Source organism: Drosophila innubila (genome assembly GCF_004354385.1).
Source record: "Drosophila innubila isolate TH190305 chromosome 3R unlocalized genomic scaffold, UK_Dinn_1.0 2_E_3R, whole genome shotgun sequence".
NCBI lineage: Eukaryota > Metazoa > Arthropoda > Insecta > Diptera > Drosophilidae > Drosophila > Drosophila innubila.
The window spans coordinates 3,822,268-3,844,379 of NW_022995380.1; the positions used below are offsets into that span (position 1 = coordinate 3,822,268).

Here is a 22,112-nt window from a genome sequence, read left to right on the forward strand (position 1 = left end):
ACTTACAGACGATTGCTATTGAATTGCTGCTGTGGTTGAAATTTATTTAAGAAGCTACTTTATACCCCCAGTTCCGGTCTTCAATATATCTTACTTAGATTTACCAAATAAAAGAATGTTCAATGCCAAAAACTCCGAAAAACGGAAAGGCCCTATAGATACAGAATGCAATTTGATCAAAGATATATTTGAGAAGTGTACCAAGTTAAATCAATATGAAATCATAATCACATGTTTACTTGTATTTACTTTACACAATGCTATATTCATTTTAAGGACTTACTTTAAATTTCTCTTGTTGTTAGTATTTATTTTAGTTAACCTATCATATGAGTTACATTTTCTTAAATTACACACTTCTGGATAGTTATTATTGTTAAATTAATTTTCATAATAGTAATTCGATAATTTAAAATGTAGAAAAAAAGATTTGTGATGCTTGATTTAATGATAAAAACAAATTATATATAATTTGAATTTAAGACTGAAAGTATAGTTTTTACTTAAACTTTAACTCGGTACTTCTGCTGTTTTGGTTGGTATTTCTGTTTAACTATACCTATATCCAATCCTGTACCAACACCTGTGTAAACATGAAATAAAAAAGGAGCCTAATTTCATTTGAGATGCGATTCGAAAATCGAATTCTATATCCGATGAACCTTAAGTTTCGATGTGGCTCATTGGACTGGGGATTCGTAACTGGATGGATGGACAGTGTCAGTCATTGGCAATTCGCAATCTAATAACCTCAAGTGAGATAGAGGAAGGGAGACGGCAAAAAAGCGACAACAACAACAAGAAAAAGAAACAACAACTCTTGGTTGAGGTACTTGTAAGAGGTACAAATGAGTAAGTTGGCATGGTGAATGTGGCGAGAGGCTAAAGAATCTTCAGTATAACATCGGATGGTCGAGTTAATGCATCGATGAGCACGCAGAACACGTCCATCCTCAGTTCCTTCTTCTCTCCTTCTTTTTCTCATCATAGCTGTCGAGACAGAGTTGGAGCGGGAACATCGCAGTTACTCTGATTCGTGTTTTAAACTTGAGAACATGCCCAGATCAAGTTATCCATATCAGCGGACCTTTAACTTGACGGCGAAAAATTTCAAATATAGAGACAGAGACAGAGAGAGAGAGAGAGTGAGAGAGTGTGTGTGAGTGAGATAGAGGAAGAAATGTCCAGGCTGGCCTTAAGTACATACTCTAACTCGTATGTATAAGCGTATGTGCCTTCTTGCTTTGGCAATGGACTCAACTGGACCTGGGCCGTCTTTGACTTTGCCTGCCATAACTAAAACTGGAGGCACTAGATGTCGCATAAGCAATTTCTGGCCTCCGACGACCACCCACCATTCATCCCAATTCGCATCCACATCCGCATCCACATCCACATCCACATCCACGTCCACAATCACATCGACATCCATGTCCACATTCATAGCGACTTGGCAACCCACTCGGCTATTTTGAATGGTGGCTCGAATGAGACCAGCAGCAGCCTTTTGATGTGCCATGGGGGCCATCTGTGTATGTGTGGGCCAACTTGGTTGATTTGACGCTGGAAGGGGCAGTTGAAGGGGACGGTTGAAAAGACGAGAGCTGGGCCGAATATTTCCGCCGAATGCTTCGCAAAATGCAGAGTAGATGTAGCTTTCATTCCTTTTGGTCATCGTCATCGTCATCGTCGTCGTCATCTCGTTCTCATTCTCATGCTCATACACTCGTTCTCTTCCTCGTCATCTCTTGGTCGTTAGATTCGTCGTGCTGAGAATTGCACAAGTAGAGAAAAGGAGTAAGGAGAAAGGCAGGGGGCGACGGGAGGGGATTGGTAGGTGGGCTGATTCATGTGTGCAGGCGGCAGTGGCATTTCGCTGTCGCTAACGTTGATGCCAACTTATTCTCGAGCTCAAACTGAGGCAACAACATATATGTTAGTTGTAGTAGTAGTTTGCCTTGGCAACCAAGTCCTGTCCAGCATTCAGCATCCAGTATGTTGTCGCTGTCGCAAGCATTGCTTGGACAAGCACAGTCCCTATTGCTATGCCAAAATCTATCCCTAACCGAACCCTCCTTCACTCCTCCACTTCCTCCACACTCTCGAACACTGCACCCATGTCCGCCTTGGGTGATGCCGCCCCCGAAATCCGTTGAGGCAGCAGCAAAGGCAGCAAAGGCAGTTCGTTGGCTGAAGCTGGCGCTTCACTTCCACTCCGGCAGCGTGTCCATCATGCTGCTGCCTTTGCTGCCTTTGCTGGCACCGCATCCATCGCCCAACCACCTGACACCAAAAGCAAGTCGATCGATAATTTCCATAGTTGACCACTGGCTGTATATGCGAATTTAGAGATGCGAACATTTACACAAACACGAATTCCCATCTCCCCCCTTTCCCCACTGTATGTTTTTGTATACGCGTGTGTGTGTGTGTGTGTGTGTGTGTGCTCGGACATCGTACAGGACGCAAGAAGGAAGCAGTATGCAGCAAGATGGCACTGACATAGGCAAAGCATAGAATTCACGAAGGAAGCCCAACGAAGGCGACCAGCAAGAAGAAGAACCTCCAGTTGCTCTGCAAAATGTTGTTTGCATACGGCTTGCGATTGCCTGTCAGAAGAGGACGGTGGCAGAGGGGGGCAGTAGGGGGTAAGGGGAGTGGAACTGCCACTGGTCCAGTGCGGCGTGTAATGGATATGAAGATGGTGGCTATGTGGGCTACGTAGCCATACTAACCGGCTAGGTCACGTTTCGTTGCGTCGGCATCGCCATCGTCGTCGTCGTCGTCGTTGTCGTGGCTGAAGTTGAAGTTGAGGCCGAGGCAGTGAACAGACCGAGGAAGAGGCAACAACAGCAGAGTTTGCGGCCGAGGACGAGAACGAGAACGAGGACAAAGCTGAAGCTGAAGCTGAAGCAGCACCGGCTGAGGTACTACTATAAGTCGACGAGATGGAGGCTGTGAAAATTCGACTTTTCAAGTTGCTACGGCCAGCGTATGCGTGAGCGAGTGGGAGGGTAAATTAATACACAAACATACATGCAATTGACGGGGAGAGAAGCGGGAACTGGCTGAAATGAAAGACGGAGACGGTTTGCGACAGCAAAAATATACGCCTCTCCTAGTGTATATGTATGTATAATAGTTGGCTATTTCACGAATCCCGCCGACGTCGCACAGTTGACCAAGAACGTGAAAGAGTGAACAAGCCTTGGACATTCACTAACCCATTCCCATTCCCATTACCATCCCAGCCCCAACCCCAATCACAATCCCATCCCCATTCTATCCCACGGCACGGTTGCTTGCTTGCGTAAATGTGGGGTAGTTGGCATTTGCATATAAATGTATATAAGGATGCTGTGGTAAGCATCCATTTGGCATTACATTTTAAAGTCCAGAAACAGGACTTTCTAATTACACTGGCAGATTTCAGCTAGTTTTGTTTCCAAATACAATCCCAATAGACCAACTATTACAACACTTTTGACTCAATATACTCAATTTGCATTTGATTTTCTTACAACTCTTATATTGTTATTCTTTTAAATTTGTAAACTATGTTTGCCAATACATTTCGAGCATGGTGGATTTATGTAGGTGAAGTTATGAACTCTGTTAAAACCATAACAAAAGGTTCTAATTATTCGTCGAAAAAAAAAACAATAATTTTATGTAATACATTTAGGGATTTATTTGTTTCCAGCATTATTTTTAATAACTTGAGATGGTCCCAAATTTTTGTTAATTCTGTTTGTATTTTATAATTTCTTTTTCAGAGTATAACAATCATCACAAATATCTAAAGATTTTAAATAGAATTAATTTTTTTTAATTTCCAATTTCGGCATAATTTTTGGATTTTATACATGTTTTATTTAATTAATAACATTTTTAATATTTATTTTAATTTAATTTAACAAATTTTAAAATTTATTAATTCTCCCCAATTTTTTTGACATTTGAAAGCGTTGCTTACTTACTTTCAGAAACACCTACTTTTGGTTGCTTACACCCAGAGAAAAATGCTTACGTTTTTGATCCATAATAAAACTAAATATGAATATAGTAGATAAAAAGTTTAAGCAATTAAAAACTAGTCGGAAAGGCTATAGTCGAGATCTTGACCATAGAATACCCATTACTTATTTCAATATATATAAAAGTAATTAATATAAATTACTATTTAATAAAAACTACTGCATACTTTTGGGTGCTTGTATTGCCTTCATTATTAATAGATTTATTTAGCTATTACCGCCGTTCTACTTGTTCGATCTTGCTGCGAATAAGTGGGATAATAGATAATACTAATAGATAAAAACAGAATTATTTTAAAAGCTGTGGGTGTGGTGGATTTTCGCGATTTGCTGGGGAGGAAGGAGCGTGTCAAATTTTAAAACATACTTGACCTAGTTTAGGCCGTAACTTTCGATCGGTATATTTATAACTCAATCTGACTAAATAGCCGTAGCAAACTTTGCATTCCTCCCTTACATATTGCAAGACGACTTTTGCACTTTTCGTGATACTTTCGTCGCTTATTACCATTTTTAGTGAATAATATAAACGTTATACAAATGTTAAAAGTATAGAAGAATATCTTATTGTTTAGCTGATGGTTTTGAAATTTAAATATATACTTTTTGATTTAATGGTTTTGCCCTATGAATTGTCGTTATTTATATAATAAGTTAATTTTAGTTTATTTAAAAAATTCATATTAAATAAGAAATGTCGACGTTTTTATTTAAATTGATCACGACGTTGAGAGGGTGTATCAAACATAACATTGTTTCTTTCATTAACATAACATTGTTTTTAAGATAAATCAGTTTTTTATATTTATTTATATTACTTTATTTGTTTTAATATTATATGGTAAATTATTTTGTTTGTTTTATTCATCTATAGTTTATTGTTTACCGTAATGCGAATTTTATGAGGATCAATTAGCATCGTCGCAATTTGTAAAACAATATATTGTCAGAAGTGGTTATGTGATGAGATTAAATTAAATAATTTAAACATTTTTGCAAACTTAATATAGAGTATTTCAAGGCCTATTGTATTGATCAAGTATTTAACATTAAAATATGTAATTTGCAGGTTGTGTAAAATATGAATATTATATAGTAATCGCTTAAATTAAAATAAATATGTTTGCAGGTGTGCAACTGGCGAAAATGTTGTTGTCTCGATCCTTCGATGGCCAATGATGTAGAGCCGACTGTAGTGCACATATAGTATACAAAAATATTCGAAAACATACAAGCAGCAGTATATAGATATAAACATGTACAGACTTATGCACAATAATCTTTTCTGTAGTCGACCAAGTGCTTAATGTATGACCAAAAGATACAGATGCAGATGCAAAAGCTGCAGCAGAAGCAAAAGCTGAAGTCGATGCATGCAACAACATACTCATAAGAACAATGCAGATGCAACAGCAGCAGTAGATTTTCTGCAACGCCAGATGCTCGACTGCCATATCAAGACTGCCACCTGCCCAAGAGCCCAAACAATCTCCTCCTGCTCCTCTTGCATCTTCTCGCTCTTCTACTTCTCCTCCTCCTGCTGCTGTTTCTCGGCAACGTAAGTTTTCGGAAAACTTTCAGTTGCTGGACATTAGAACGCATACAGCGGCAAAAGATGCATACACGCTTTTCGCTCGCATTCGCATTCGCCAAAGCCAAATATGCATATTGTATATGAATTTCCAAAAACGCACACACATACACACACACACACACACGCCTACAGCAAGAAATTTAAGGAATCGTTAGTTCGTTCGCATCCGCATGCGGATGCATTTGCATAAATGCATTTGCGTATTTGTGTGTGTGTGTGTGTGTGTGCGCGTGTATGCATATGTGCTCTGAGGTAAATACAGATACATAAAGAAACAACACAACTAAACACACATAAATACCCACACATGTATGAGTCTTAGGTATTAAGATCCATTCCCAATCCCCATCCGTCGACTTGTCCTGAACAGTCTGTATTTGTCCGTAGCTAGAAATTTCGAAACGAATCTTTTTGTTTCAACCAACGCCAACTGGCCTCAAGTAATTTTACTTTAGAGTGGACAGGAAAATGAAGCACACAGACGCATTGGAGGAAAAGCTTGCAAGACAAAGGCCTAAGCAAAGTGCAGAAGTGCGTAAGAATGTGTGTATGTGTGTTTGTAGTATGTTCTTATGTGTGTAGATATCCCCCGCATTTAGTGTATGCTTTCTGTATGCAGCTACAGTAGACTCTCGAAATTTAGAACTACTTATTTTTTCAATAGATTAATTTTTGTTAAATTCTCGACTTATTATTTCGCAAAAACCATTCAACACATTTAAGTTTATATATTACTTTTGGGCTTTAAATGTTTTGTAAAATATATTTGCATATAAAAAATATAAATTTTTCTTACGAACAAATCCTAAAAATATTAGTTTCTAGCATATGTTTTTCGATCTCTAAGTGTATATAAAGCATTACAACTGTCAGGTAAAAATTCCTATTCAATTTGAATATAAGTGAGTTCTTGTCTGTGAACCAATACTGTATATGGTTCTTATGCTTAGATACATATATTTGTGTATCGCATGTGTGCGTATTTGATATGTTATTGCACTTTTAGTTGGAGCAACGTGGTTGTGCGCAAATTAAAATTTATACACTCACGCACTTGTGATATACCAATGCAAATGATAAAATGTATGTATGTTTGTGTGCTTGTAAGTCTGTCCCGTATCTGCAATGCAATGCCAGAGCGAGATGGCCATATATGTGCAGAAAATTTGCTGATTTTAATTTATAATTCTTTACAGACAAATGCACGCAACACGCCACAAAGGAAGCCAGATTGAAACGCAATTATAAGACTACGAATACGTCCTCTACAAACTCATCCTTAGCTATTCCTTATTTTATTATGTTATCTAAATAAATATGTACTTAGAAATGATATATACAATTAAATTGTATGCATATGAGAGCACACACAATCTAAATATTTTGCAGAAATACACGAGTGAATACATATATATTTTGAGTACGTACATTAATATATTGCAGAGCAGTGTAATCGCATGGTAAAGGATAAGGAATAAATGCCTCAGCCCCAAACCATTGTTTATTTACTCCTCAGAATTTGCAGTTGAAATACCAAAGTTCATTTACATCGAAATTTATTTTCTTACATTAGTATACTTACTAAGTAGGGAAGGTAAAGCAATATCGAAATTTGCAGTAATGCTACGATTTTTAAAGCAATTGTTTTACTCAGGCTTCAAATTAAATTTAAGGTCTTCTTATCATTACTGAGCCCCTTATTCAATCTTTGACTGATTGTTTCAAAGACATCAATATTATATATTATTCAATTTTGAGACAAATTTGAACACGATGCAAAAAAAAAGTTGAATGTTCTGCAAGTCTGTTTGAAATATCTTAGAAAACATCAAAATTTTTCGAGCTGAAGGTGGATCTTCAAATGATTGTCGATATGAAGGCTTATGATAGTGTAATTTAATTTGACTGATTTCGCCATTATGTCCTGTCTGTAACAAAAGACGGACCTGGGCTGAACTTTGTCAAGATAGCTATTAAACGGAAAGCCTATAGTCAGAAGACTTATTTTCTATATTTAAGAAAAAAACAATAAAATTAGAGTTGCCCTAAAACTGAGAACATTTTTCAAATTTAAATTAATGTAGTTTTTCTATTTTCGTTTGGTTATAAATGCTCAGAGTGAGAAATAAATGTTCCCCATAAGCAGTAGCTAGGTTTTTGATACTCAATTTACCCCTTACCTAAAAAATTGGTATATTGTACAAAGTATCAGCATCAAAAGCCGAGTTGATATGGCCATGTCTGTCTGTATAAAAATCTAGAGCTCAGAGGCTGTGACAGCTAGACTGAGAGGTAGAGCAACCACATAGACTTCTATGAGTGTGATCGGAACAGACCAGCTTTTCTTAAAATTTTTTCAAGTCCTTCCACCCCTGCATACCAAAAAATTCCATCACACTTACAGTTTTGAAGATATTGCCCTTTTTTAATGATTAACATTTTCAAATACTTAATAACCTACTCAATCGCGTCAAGATGGAATAAGTACATAAAACGGCATTTAAAGCTGTTTTGAGTTTTGAAGCAACTTGGTCGCCTAAAAGTATGTAGCGTGTATCGTCTTGTGACTATAAAAGCTAAAAAACTTCATATTTGGGATGTGGGTTCCTAGATAGCGTTCGCAAATCAAGTTTTTACCTTTGGATCTGACCCCTTTATCATGTAGATCGGGCTAAGGTTTTAGTACGAAAAACCTCAGACATGCACAATTTCATATTCTCTTCTTTTCTTTTAGCTCGGATAGATTTCAATGAAATTTTTTAATTTATATATTTGTTTATCGTATAAGTACGTACGCATGTACACTTAAGAGTAATTTAATATCTATTTATTGTATGTACTATCTCTGTTCTTAAATGTACATAAGTATACATACCTAAATACTACTTAACTACCATATTAATTCATCTATACGAATATACAAGTAGATAAGTAGATGTACTTTTAAGCAATGTTGAAAACGGCCGACTTTAAGAACACTTTCACTATCAACAGCTGAGAGCAGGAACTAACACATACAAATGTATTTACCCATAAATAGCTCATTATCATTAAATTAGGAAATCAAGTTGTTTGGTCTAAAGCTTGTGGCAGTTTGGTTGGCATTTGCTTCGCATACCCACACACACACACACACACACTCACACACACAAACACACTCGCACATACATTTTCACACACACTCGCACTGCAGTCATAAATAAGCGTATATACCTATTATAATGAGATGAAAGTCAATGTCAATGCAATACATAAGTATGTACATAAGTAGTTAAGTGTGTCTGACTGGACCTGAGGACAACAACAAAAGCGAAATGCAAACACACCCATATGCATTAGGGTTCTGATTGTATACAAACATATGTATGTCTATGTTTATGTCTGCGCCTCATTATAACATTGGTGAAAGTTTACTGAACTCGATAATCAGGTTACTAATCCTTAAATTAAATTATTGTCCCTGGCCTGCCATAAACCGATTGATTACCTTAACATATGCACACAAATAAATTCACAAATATCTTTGTATATAATGGCAATTGCCCTAATTTTATGGTGGGTTAATTACTTGTATTGTTTTGCTAAGAATTTTAGTGAAAACATGAACAGGAAACAATTATATTTAAAATAATTCATATTAAAATATTACATTAATCAATACTAAATATTCAAAAAATAGTAAGCTCTTAATATATAATATAATATTACAATATCCAGGTGCTAAATTGTGTATTTTCCTATTACATGTGATAGAATAAAGTATTTTATAGTGTGTGACAGTCAATATTTTGCATATGAATAATAAATAATTGACTAAAAGTAACAAAAAGAGTTTATTACACCTATTCGTATGTAGAAGTAAGTATGTACATTTGTTAACTTGGATTAAATGTCCGACAAATTGAAAACTAATTTGGTCGCGTACAAAATGAAACGTGAATTACATACATGCATCCATTTGAATGGCCACAATATGGGCCATAAAACATTGAAATCAGTTTGCTTGGACGGCATCTTCAAGAGCAACCGCATCATGGCTCATAAAAATTTATTGACGCCAGGACAGGAAGAGGTCCAGCAACGGAAATGCGGGAGCAGGGTCAGGTTCTCTGCTGTGGGATATAAATAAAAGGAGTCGTAAAAGGAACTTTAAGATGCAGTAAACACATCATCAACATATCAACTGGGCACAGATAAGCACTTACCAGCTAAAGTTGCCAAGACGGGGGCAATTAGGGTAATAAACAGCGAATTCGAACGCGAAAGAGGCGTCAGGAGGCGAGTCGTCAGGCATTAAAGCCAAACCAGTTGATGGCGTTAAGGCCAAACACAACAATTTCGCATAATGTCGACTTACTGGAAGGCAGGTACGATTACTACATTAACACACTACCGAATTACATCTCATACGACGGTATTTATCAGCCCCACAGTATTAAGACCCTTGCTCTTCGATGCTCAGCTTAGAAAATATATTGCGTTTAGGTTTGTCAATAAAAATAATTAAAATAACCTCTTTCAAAATGATCAAAATAAAATTAGAATGTTTTGCTTTAAGTTTTTACAATAAGAAAAGAGAAAATTTTCAAAATTCCTAATGAATCATTTTCTTTCTTTTATTAAATTGCTTATGTTCATATGCATTAAGAAACCTTCAAAAAAATTTAGGGCATTTGTTATACGTATTGCGAAGATGGCTTCATCTATATATAAGAAATTCTTTGACCTCACTCACTGACTGAGCACTGTATAGCCAAACCGCTAGACGTGCGTTCTTAAAATTTGGACACAACATACCTAAGATAATTTGATTACATATAAATTTGTTTTTGCCTTAATATAGCAAATAAGTGAATTGTGTTTTAATCCTTTAGAGCTTAAAACACAGTTTTAGAAAAAACAATTACTGGTTGGTAAGCTTATTTCTTTTAAGATCGGTTCAATAAGGTATTCACTGGTAAAACAAGACTAAATTTCGCGAGTGTGTTTAAAATTGTTCAAATTGTTTTGTTTACAGTTTTAAGATGAAACCATAAATCGAATCATAATTGAAATTTTTTTTAGATTGTGAATATCTATTAATACACGTAATGCAGGTCATACCTGTGTCGTTAATTTTCAAAAAAAATATGTTAAGTTATATAACCTTGTTTTCATATAATAGATTTGTGGAGTGGCATGTACTTTTGTATATGTATCTGGTATATTAGGGATGTGTACATATGTGTACGTAAATGTAAGAAGCAAACCTAAAAGTGGAAGAAAGAAATGTTTTCATCATTATCCTTACATATATACACACGGATATGCATGTGTATGTGTGCGTGTGCGTGTGTAAGTCGTGCACAACGTCGCGCAAATCACCCAAGTGAATTCTCGCCATTTTTCAGTGTCCGTCTGTCCCTTTGTTCGAGCCAAGTGAAAGCCCAATACTTACAAAATACGAGTACACATACGCACACATACACATAAGCATACGATACACATATAGAGACCCCTGGATAACCCTCAACTAACCGTCGAACCGTCGAACTGTCGAAACGTCCAGCCGCCAACGCTTCTGACACGTTCGGTGTCCGATGGCCCGCGTTCGAATACAAAATAAATATCCAATATATGCCCATGTGAGTGTGTATCCTGTTTCTGGCATATATTATAAGTGGAATAGAAAAATAAATGCGCCGTGATAAAAGTTGTCCCCAGTCCCAATCCCAAAGCCAAACCCAAGCCCAAACCCCATCCCCAGACGCTGAAGTAGACGTACAGAACAGAAGAGAACCCCAGCGTCCTGTAAGCCAACGTGAAGCCCTCGTCTGTCCACCGCTAAACAGCGCGCCGTGACGCGACGACAACACGTCAGCAGCGACGGCAATGGCAAACAATAGCAACAACAACAACAACAACAGCCACAACAACAGCTGAAGTTGAAGCTGAAGCTGAAGCTGAGGCAACGCGGACTGCGACGGCAACGACGACGACGACGTCGCTAGCATTTGGCGCTGGTGACAAAGTCCGTGTCCACAAAGGGCCGCCTTCGAGCCGCTCATCCTGCAAAACGGACGCGTCACGAAGCACGTTTGAAATATTGAAAGAAGGACATTTAGGACTAAAATGAAAGGATCGTACAATAACCCTCAGCCTTGCCAGGCCATCTCACTCACACTCTCACTCCCCCACCCACTCCCACTCCCACTCTCACAACCCACACCCAAGGCACACACATGCACACACACACATATCCAAAGAGGTCGGCGAAACTCTCCCGCCACCATCACATATCCCATTTGCTTCAACAAACACACACACACACACACACCGTACATACACATGTGTATTACCCATTTGTATGTGTGTGAGCTTGTGTGTGTATTTCGCGTAAATATTGGGAGTCCTTGACTACGCGACGCGCACGATGCTGATAAAATACAAATTCTTGGGCCGCGATACTGTCCGCTAGAAGTGTATTTGCACAACTGTACTTACGCCAAGCTGGACAGTACGCGGACCGAGGCAGCAGCAACAGCAGCGACGGCGACGGCGACTGCGACAAAGGCCTTACAGTGGCCCACGGCTCGCCAAAGGAAGCACGAATATCTGCCGCTTTGGGGGCCGCGCGGTGTGAATGTTTTTCAAATTACACTCAAAGAAAAGAAACAGGAAAAAAGACAACACCACCAATAAGCAAGCAAGCCGTTTTACTTGGATAACTGTATTTACTTATTATTAAGATTGTATTGTGTACTTATACAATTCTCTTTATATAGCTGATTTGATAATGTAGCTCTTATAGTACTTCAACTAATACGTAGTCTTATACTTACTTATAACTACATATTTTCTACAGCTACTTCTTCTGCATCTTATACTTATAATACGAATATTTCTATTGGTATTTTTATTTATATTGATTCTCCAAGTGCTGGCTTTGGTTTTTCCTCCAAGTCCAAATCCAATTCTACTGCTACTTAAATTTCTGTTTCTACTTTAACTTATACGTATACGTATACTTATGCTTATTCTAATAACCCAATTGCTTCATATAATTTTGCATCTACTTATATTTCTACACTACTTGATCTTCTTTATTTTCTTCTTTATCCTGGTGCTACTTCTAGGTCTGGTCTAATTTATATCAATATTGCTTCTGCTACTTCTACATATACTCATACTTTTACTCATTCTTATACTCATAATGGGTTCCACATGTGCGTTTGGTACATGTACCAAAGTGGTAAATTTTTCGTTGGATCAGTTTTATTTTTCAATTGGTTAATTTTTGTAGTGCTAACAATTATTTTTAATCATTTAAATTATTTTCATACATATCTATACATGCACACAAATGAAATTATTGAAAGTATAAATTTTATTAAAGCGATATAATAAAGCGAACTTGGGAAATTTTCAGAATTTAGAAAAAAGTCAATGGTTTTCAATTTGCTTTAACCACGAATTAAATATTATGACTGATTTTACTCTATACTCAATTTACTTTTATTAAATACTGTAAGAATAAACAGCAATTATGATAGCAGGGATTAAAACCGTAGTCGAAACCGTAACCTCTAACCGATTTTAACCGATTGAAATAGGTAAGCGTAACTGAAATCGAAACCGCAAAACAACTTTTTTAGTATGCCGAAACTGAAAAACCAAAATTATTCAAACCGAAATAACCGATTAGTAGCCGATTCATAGATAACGGTTTAGTCAATTTTATAATTTAATTATGTTTCTATGGTGTAATTCAGTACTTTCGATTCGATTGAATATTTATCTATTTAAATAGAAGTCATACCCTGATTGATATCTTAAAATTACTTGGTAAAGAACTGGAGCATTTGTTGCAGTGTACACAATCTCCTTGTCCAGTTAGCGAACAAAAATCTGCGACGAAATTACGCCACATGTGTTCATGCCACGAGCAAATTTTCAGCGATGCTAACGGACGGTTGGCGGTGGACAAGGACATGGACAAGGGCAGGGGACAGAGGACAAGGGACAAGGGACAGCACTTTCATCTTAGGACGATTCTTTCAAGGGACAAACGCAATTTAGACGCCGCCGATGGGGGATGGACGGACACTGACATCGTATATGTAAGTAAGTTCGCTTCAAAGTGTGCGTGGGATGTGGGACGTGAAAGTGGACGACTATGTCAGTGTGTGTGTGTGTGTGTTCGTATGTGTAAGTACGGGTAGGTAAGTAGACGGTGGGTGGTTTTGGTGAATTTGGGTTTGAGTATAGCGCCAAAAACGGACGACCGTCCAGCACAGGCTCAGGCTCAGGCTGAAGTCGCTCACACATGTGCTTTATGTGTGTGAGTGTGTGTGTGAGGGGATGAGAATGTGTGTGTGTGTGTGTGTGCATGATGTTGTTGTTATTGCCTCCGGCTATGTTTGTATGCCTTATTGTATGCCTTGAACCCACACACATGGCCGCGGCAGCCACTTTGTCCAATTTTCAGACGGTCACTTTTGAAACGAATTTTCCTCACACTCTGGGATCTGCTTTTGCGACGCTGTTCGCGTTGCTGTTGTGATGCAAGACCATGAAATTGGCATTCGCATTTTAGAATCCACTTAAACATACTTTCTTTAGCCTCCACTTCTACCCCCATCCCATCCCCTCCAGCTGTCTATCCGTGTATCCGCTACCGTTCGACTTCTATCCACGCCTACATCTGGACAAAATATTCTCGCGGTGGTGACTTGAATCGGACTATGTTTAGCTGTCCTTCTCCCTTACCCATGAAATCATATACATCTACCTTAACCATTTTGTATATATCTTTTATGTAGAAATGTTGGGCTACGAAATATTCAGGGCTAGACGGAATTACATCATGTTTACTCTATAAGACTATTTAAATATTTCTATACTATACGTTTATATTAAAAATAATTATGTCCTTATGTAAACTCTTCGGCCCAAAAATTTATAAACAACCCCAGCATCAACTTGTATTTTTTTTTTATTATCATATAGTTATGCTAATTATTTCTTACAAGTTTTTAGCATTTTAATCGTCAGATGATTTCTCATCTTCTGCGTTCAGATTCAATCGTGGATCCTTCTGCAACGATGCCTTAACCCATTCGTATTTCTTCTGGGATTCCTGATGTGTTAAGGTTAAGCGCTGTTGAACCATACGTTTTCTGAGTTCCAAGTCCTTAGCCTGCTGTACTAAACGATTGTAGTCAAAGTTATCGAATTGATTCTCGAACTTGTTGAGGAAACGATTCAATGACTTTGCCTCGCTAGTTAACTGTGAAATCGATGTGATAATAATAATATAAAAAATATTTAAAGAATTAGATGTATATTATATATTACGTCTTCATATTGTCGTTGCAGATTGTTAAGTAGGACGACGAATCGAGTTTTTAAGTCGTTTAGGCAGGCGTGATAGGCACCCATGGATTGCTCCTGAGTTAGCTGCTCCTGATCCTTGTACGGAATTAAATAAGGAGCCAAAAAGTCAGCTGGCTTACTGGCGATTTCTCGCTTTTGCTCTTCTTCTTCATTATACTAAAAGATATTAACAAATTTTATTATACTATAATATTTGTTAAGGTAATTGGGGAGAGATACCTGTTGCATCCTAATTGCTCGGGCAGCTCCATTGCGAAGCGGGTCGAATAGACTGAACTTTAGTTTGGGCTCCATCTTTTCCCATCTGCGTAGATCAAATATATTGCTGATATCGTCCTGTATTTTTTCAAACTGCTTTATAATTTGATCCTCGGCCTGAAGTTGTTCCAACAACAGCTTATATAGTTCCAGATTTGTGCGTATTGGATCAAGTGGATTTGCCTGAAAGAAACATATTTATAAAGGATTCTATAGCGATTCATGCCAGGTAGATAATTCGTACCCTATATATTTTTGTTAGTTTCTCATCATAAACCAATTCCTTGCCATAATCCGGTTTTGGCGGTTTCGTAAACTCGACTGTGGTCGCAGTCAGAGCTCCAAACGTGTAATGGAACTTGAGCACAATTTTATTTTGCTGGAACATAAACGTCCTGCTGGCAATATCGTTGGTTCCTATGTCATTTTCATCGGCTTGCTGAAATCTTTCAAATACTTTCTACAAAATTTAGAAATAAATTAGAGATAAATACTTAATTGAGAGAATGTTATAAGTTACTTTAAGCACGCCTCCGTTTGGTTTAAACAGAAACTCCCTATACCAGCACCTGTCGGCACGATCCTTATAGTGTAATATAGTTGAGCCTGGGCTTAAGTCAATCGTTTCCAAAGAATCCAACCTAGAACTTGCAACGAAATACAATTTTCTAGGTTGCGAGGTGTCCGAATAATATTCCACAGCTGAAACATTTTGTTAATTTATTAAATACTATATTATATTACAGAACAAGAGCTTACATTTCAAGCTGTCATCACGGCCCTTCATAAATTGCTCCTCACTTTTGTCAGTTTCATAGTCATATTTCAGATGTATCATTCGGTCAATGCGGTTCTTAAAATATTCATAGCGAATCCTTGGCTCTGTGCATTTATCATCCTTGAACAGAGTCAACTGCATTACTTTGCCATCACGTTGGGAATAGGGAGAGAAACGCTCGTGTATAGCTCCTTTGTACTGGACTTGCTTCTCGGAGCGTGGAAAGCGTTGTTCATAGTCGGCCAGGCCGATGTGGAGTCGATTTACCCAGTTGCAAATGGCATCCAAATGCTTCTCATCATTAACGTCCTGCTCATCCTCTGCTATATTCTCATCCGATCCGACATTGTATATACGCATCTCTGGCGGCTCACCGGGTAGCATGTGCTCCCAGTCGTTTAGGTCCCGTAAATCCCAACGCAGATCGCCAACCCTCTGATATGTTTGCTTGTTCACATAGTAGTTATACTGATTCCATATGCTGTCCACCAGAATGTATTGTTTACAGTTTGTTTCACAGATGAAACCCGTGGAGGGTTCTATAAAGATGCCGCTAGGTGGCGCTTCCACCACATCCCCATTTACATCTGTATATGTTATTTTTGGTTTAATGCTCCAAGGTGCATTATTTATAATCACAACCCAAGCGTGAGAGCGCCGATAATGATATCGATCGACTGCCAAGAGTTCCAGATCCTTTTGGAGAATTTGATCTGCATAAGTACTTATAATGTTAAGAAAATTTGCTAATACGTACTGCCATTTGTTTCCGCAATAGCTCCTGTTCCAATCGATTATGCTCCTCAGCTCTCTGTTTATGGACTTCGGCCATATTTTCCTCGAGATGACTTTCCAAATCGGGCAACGGTCTCAGTTTATATTTTACACTCTTCTCCTCTTTCTCCTCTGTTTCCTCCACAAACTCGACTTCATCAATAGGATACGGATATGGCACATTATGTTGATCATTTTGAACCGTATTTTCACGTGCCACTCCAGATACAACCATTGCAGGATGTCCAGCTCCAATAAGCATGCTTACTAATAATGTGGCCATTTCATATGAATTTCCACGTCGTTTTCGTAGCAGCGTATCCGGCGATATTAAACGAGTCGGCTAAGTATAAACAAATAATTAAAATTATATAATCTTAATAAAACTCTTATATTCATGGTATTTAATAGTAAAATACTTATGCTTTAGAAAATATCGGCAACCGTTTAAGGTAAGTGTTATTTCCAAAATAAACATATTTCTAGTTCTTGTCTGAATTAAGTAGTTTTGTCTTAAATTAATAATAATTATTAAGCAATCAAATTTGAAAAGAGAAGTAAGACATGTGTGCAAAGCAGAGTTTATTGTGAATTCTTGAATATTGTTACTGAATTTCAAACAAATAGAAAAGTTTATATTTACTTGGTTACACTTATAATCATTATAAGACTATCAAACTGCACAAAAGTCAATATTAACATGACTTACAAATTAACAAGACGCGAGAACTTAAGAATATGATAGAGAATGTGGGAGATAGAGAGACAAATGATTCCTTTTTGCATATACATTCCTTTAAACAATAATAACAATGATTAGTGTAGTTATCTTAAAGTGAAAAGTATTTAGATATTCAAAAATTGTAACTGCAAAGCCAAAGATTAGTTTAATACCTAAAGGAAAAAAAAGAGACGTACGGTTCTAGGAAATGTCGCCCAAAACTGTTGCGCAGCATGGGACTGAAAGGACACCTTTTACTACCTATTTAAGGAAGTATGAACCTGGGCAAAAGGTTGTCAGAAATTGCGGACACAGCAGGAAGTGAAATGAAGGACTCGTTTTTATTTGGTGCGCAGTCAAATACAGTAAATATTGCTTTAGAAAAGTCAGTGAAAATCGTGAGTAGAGTTTGATGAACAGACTAGATGATTTACATGTAATTTATTTAGATTAATATTTGATTCTACTATACTTAACATTTTAGATAGATACTTGCTTACATATATGTATGTAAATATGATTTCTTCAAATTAGTTGGTACGGACGGATGTCCTGCGGTGTCCGCATTGTAGGAATCGAAACAGGCGTCGGTTTGTTACAGTCTCAAGCTGAGACAAAGTTGTAAATCGCACCCATCCTTAATCCGGACTGTGTTTTCTTATCTCTGACCTGACCGTTTACCTGCGCAGCTGCATTTATATCCCGTGTCGGTGTATACGCATACGCATGAGTCCTGGCCATTTACCCGTGTCCCATTCATCACAATTCCCCTATAACACGGGCCAACGAGACTATCCAGCGATTTGCCAGAAAAATAGTATCTCAGTACTCACACACCTACAAGTATATACATACAAATGATGTCGCAAAGCGTAGCGAAATCCTTGCGAGTCCTTCTATTATTGGAGGATCTCGCCAGGTACCTAGGACGACATTCATTGACGTTTCTTTGTACTTCTTGGGCTTGCCAAGTGGGCGGCATTGCCTATGACAAACACTTAACATTGTCAACTAAAACTCATTCCTGTTAACTGTATATGACTTCATGGCCTTGAGGTTATCGTTTTATATTATATATTCATGTATAACATATCTCTCCTACAGATAGTCCAATCTAAATATTCACATTATATCCCTATTTTTTCTTGTTGATTTTCTTAAGTCTTTGCTATCGTATAATCTTAATTGGCCTATATTTTTCTAATATCAAGATTTTTTTCTTATGGTAAAGAATAAGGTTCCAGATGAATTTTTACACAAATGGTTTTAAGATTGTTATTTTTCCCACATAACTAAAAATGAGTCGAGACAAAGTTCTTTTAATGAAAGATAGTATATTATCTATCTTATTATACAGATAATAATATATATAAAAACTAGTCGGCCGGTGCTACAGTCGAGCATACTCGACTGTCGGAGACCCCGTACTTACTATGGCAAAAACTAATAATGGAAAAAATATAAAAATATTTAGTTAACTCAAATGCATATTCTATAGGTTTGGTTACGATATCTCAAAAAACAAAAAAGTTGTTCTTACTAAGACTTGATTTTCACCCGATCGGTCCTATGACAGCTATATGATATAGTGGTCCGATTTGAACCAACTTTGGACAGAACTTATAAAACCAAGTTATATGCTTATTGTGTCTGATTGGTTAGGATATCCCATTAAACAAAAAAGTTTTTCATACAAAAACATGATTTCCGACCGATTGTTCCCATGGGCGCTATATGATATAGTGGTACGATTCAAAAAAGAAACAAACTTGATCTGCCTGCAAAATAGAGGAATCTACATACCAAATTTGGTGTCACTAGCTTTTTAATTGTTCTTATAATTAGGATATTATATTTTCTATGTCGATTTATAGGCTGTAAAGGGGGCGTGGCCAAATTCAGAAACAAACTTGATCTGCTTGCAATATAGAGGAACCTACATACCAAGTTTGGTATGTCTAGCTCTTATAGTCTTTGAGATCTAGGTGTTCATACAGACGGACGGACAGACAGACATACAGACAAACAGACAGGCGGACGGACATTGCTATATCGACTCGGCTATTGATGCTGATCAAGAATATATATACTTTATAGGGTCTGCCACGCCTCCTTCTGCCTGTTTCGCACATATTCGTTAAAACAAACCCAATAGACCCCTGTACTTTTTTTAAGTACGGGGTCTAACAAGTTAATTTAACATTGTCTGTGTCTCAGTCTTAAGTTTATAAAAGTTGTGTAAAATTGTAATCAAACTTTGTCAGGTTTTCTTTTTCAATTTTTTTTTTTTATAAATTTGGATATTGTTTTACTACTGAAAGAAGTACATGCATGCTTGTCTGACCGATTTGTGAGCTCAACTATATAGTTCGTGTGATTTTAGTATCCAGATTTTATAGCATTTTGTGCAGACCTTGTGAACGCGCCCCGTCGTGTCCTTTCGTAAAGTTTATTGAAATGCAAAATCCCCGTGAAGCCATAAGAATCACAATGAGGCGTTCGTGGTAGTACAAAGTCATCACAAAGAAGGGTGAGAAGAGAGGAGAGAGAGGAGGGGGACAGCGAGACATCGCGGCATTCGAGGTCAAAACCATTCTCCCTGGCAGCCAAGTCGTCGACAGCGTCTAATTGAATCCGCAGCACGGGGCGAGTTCTCTCCCTCTCTGCCTCTCTCCCTTAAGTATATGTGACTTGTCGGTGTTGTTGTTGTTGTTGTTGTTGTTCACCGTTGGCGGTGGCGCGAAATAAGAAACGCTTCAAGGTTATTCGAACGTGTTAAATTAGGATCAAGCCTTGTATTCGCATTGGCAACAAAGCTGAACGGTGGAAGGAACATGACAAAAACAAAAGGAAAGAAACGCACACGAAAGCATCGTGAAACAGGCGCCTGGTTACTTAAGCAGGGGGCACAGCTCAAATTACACAAATGGCAATGTCCATCCGAGTTTCAGAGGGAACAACAGCAACAACAACATTAGCAAAAGTATAAAAAAAACCCCGACAACAAAATGCAAAAATTTTTGCACCAAAAGCGGGCAAAAAAAAAAAACAGAACAGAACAGCACAGAAAGAAAGGAAAACATTGACAAAAGGGTGGCAAATAACAAAGACTGTCGCGACAAATTTCGAGGCTGTCGCTGAAGAATTCGTAGCCGAAGGAGGCAAGCGATGACTGCCGTCAAATGGTGATGCAGCGCTTCTCAAGACAACATCATCCACAGCGACACTCATATCCACGTCCACATCCACATCCACCCGTATGCTACTAGTAACCCGAGGCAAAGGACTCACGTGGGAGGCACATCGCTTATCGGGGCGCATAATGAGCCGCTGCCATCTTTGTCATGAGAGCATAGAAACAAAGCGGTGAAATTCAGCGCGAATCCTCGAGCACTTGCGGGAGTGTTATCCTCATTCCCCATCCCCCATTCCCGTCTTGCCCCTTGTGCCACCGCATTTTGAAAGCCGCTTCGTTGTGTAAGTTCTTAAATGAGCACACACGATGAAAATCAGCGACTTAACCCCTTTATGATAATGGTCCGCACGGAAGTGTTATTGTCCTCGGGACAAAAGGATGCATGGCATAAACACTAGCCACCATAATACGCGCCGAACCGCCGTCGTAATCACAGGCAATGATGATACATAGTCACCAACGACCAAGGACCACGGACATAAACCCAAATCCAAGCCCCAACCCAAACTCGATCCCAAGCCCAAGCCCAGACCTTTGTGTACATCTTTTTCTTAATAATGACATATATATTTACTAGGTAGGAGTATGTGTATTAATCCACAAGGATGGGTCTTGTTATTATACGAGTATGCACATAGTTCTCTGCAGTCCCATCAAAGTGTCGCCAAAAGATAAAGACGTTAGTAAGTCGACGGCATTTGCTTTCTTTCCTCTAATCTCTGGTTTTTGAGCGAGTATTTTTAATGAACTGCACATTTCGTAACATTCTTCGACTCTCGGTTTAAATGGCATCGATTTATCTGCCTCTGTATAACATAAAATATAGAGATATCTTCAGCATGCCAACAGTTAAATACCCCTAAATTCAATTCTTTCTAAAGCTAGAAGTGTAAGGGTTTTTGAAACTGGACCGCTAACCGAGGAAAAATCATGATCTAAGGGTTAAACCGTTGAAGCGAACATTCTTAAAAATGTGTAAGCTCTCTGGCCTTACCTTATACAATGCTTTAGAGAGGTACGCGTCGCGACCTACATAAAATATTTGCAATGTTGTTGTGGTTTGTATTTACGACGACTTGGCGATAAAACTAACAGAAAAAGCGCTCAGTGTTAAGACTCTGCATGTATTTTGTACGTTTTATTAGCTCGCTCGACATCCAAGTGACGATGTCGCTTGACTGCTTGTGCGACTTCTTGACACCGCGGCGTGACGCTTAGCAAACATAACTAAAAGAGCAGTCTAAGCACTCGGAGCACAAGTCCGATGCTGTTTTAGAGCCTACAAACTATAAGCTACAACTTACTGTTAGTATACCAATTAAAGCAGATGGACTAATAAGTTTAAGCCTTAAAGCTGGCAGACTAGTTGAGTAAGAATT

The 22,112-nt window shown here is 37.9% G+C and overlaps 1 protein-coding gene across 1 annotated transcript in view; it reads right to left on the bottom strand.

The window, feature by feature from the left end:
- Window positions 1-14,587: 14,587 nt before the first annotated feature.
- The window catches only part of LOC117792226 (coiled-coil domain-containing protein lobo), a 34,268-nt gene continuing 26,743 nt past the window's right edge, over window positions 14,588-22,112 (bottom strand). Inside the window, exons 3-9 of the mRNA XM_034632280.1 lie at window positions 16,800-17,159; window positions 16,024-16,738; window positions 15,785-15,966; window positions 15,509-15,724; window positions 15,226-15,447; window positions 14,968-15,162; window positions 14,588-14,899 (exon numbers count right to left, since the gene is read on the bottom strand). Coding sequence (XP_034488171.1) covers window positions 14,654-14,899; window positions 14,968-15,162; window positions 15,226-15,447; window positions 15,509-15,724; window positions 15,785-15,966; window positions 16,024-16,738; window positions 16,800-17,159 — 2,136 coding nt within the window. The 3' untranslated portion in view covers window positions 14,588-14,653. The remainder of the gene's footprint in view (window positions 14,900-14,967; window positions 15,163-15,225; window positions 15,448-15,508; window positions 15,725-15,784; window positions 15,967-16,023; window positions 16,739-16,799; window positions 17,160-22,112) is intronic.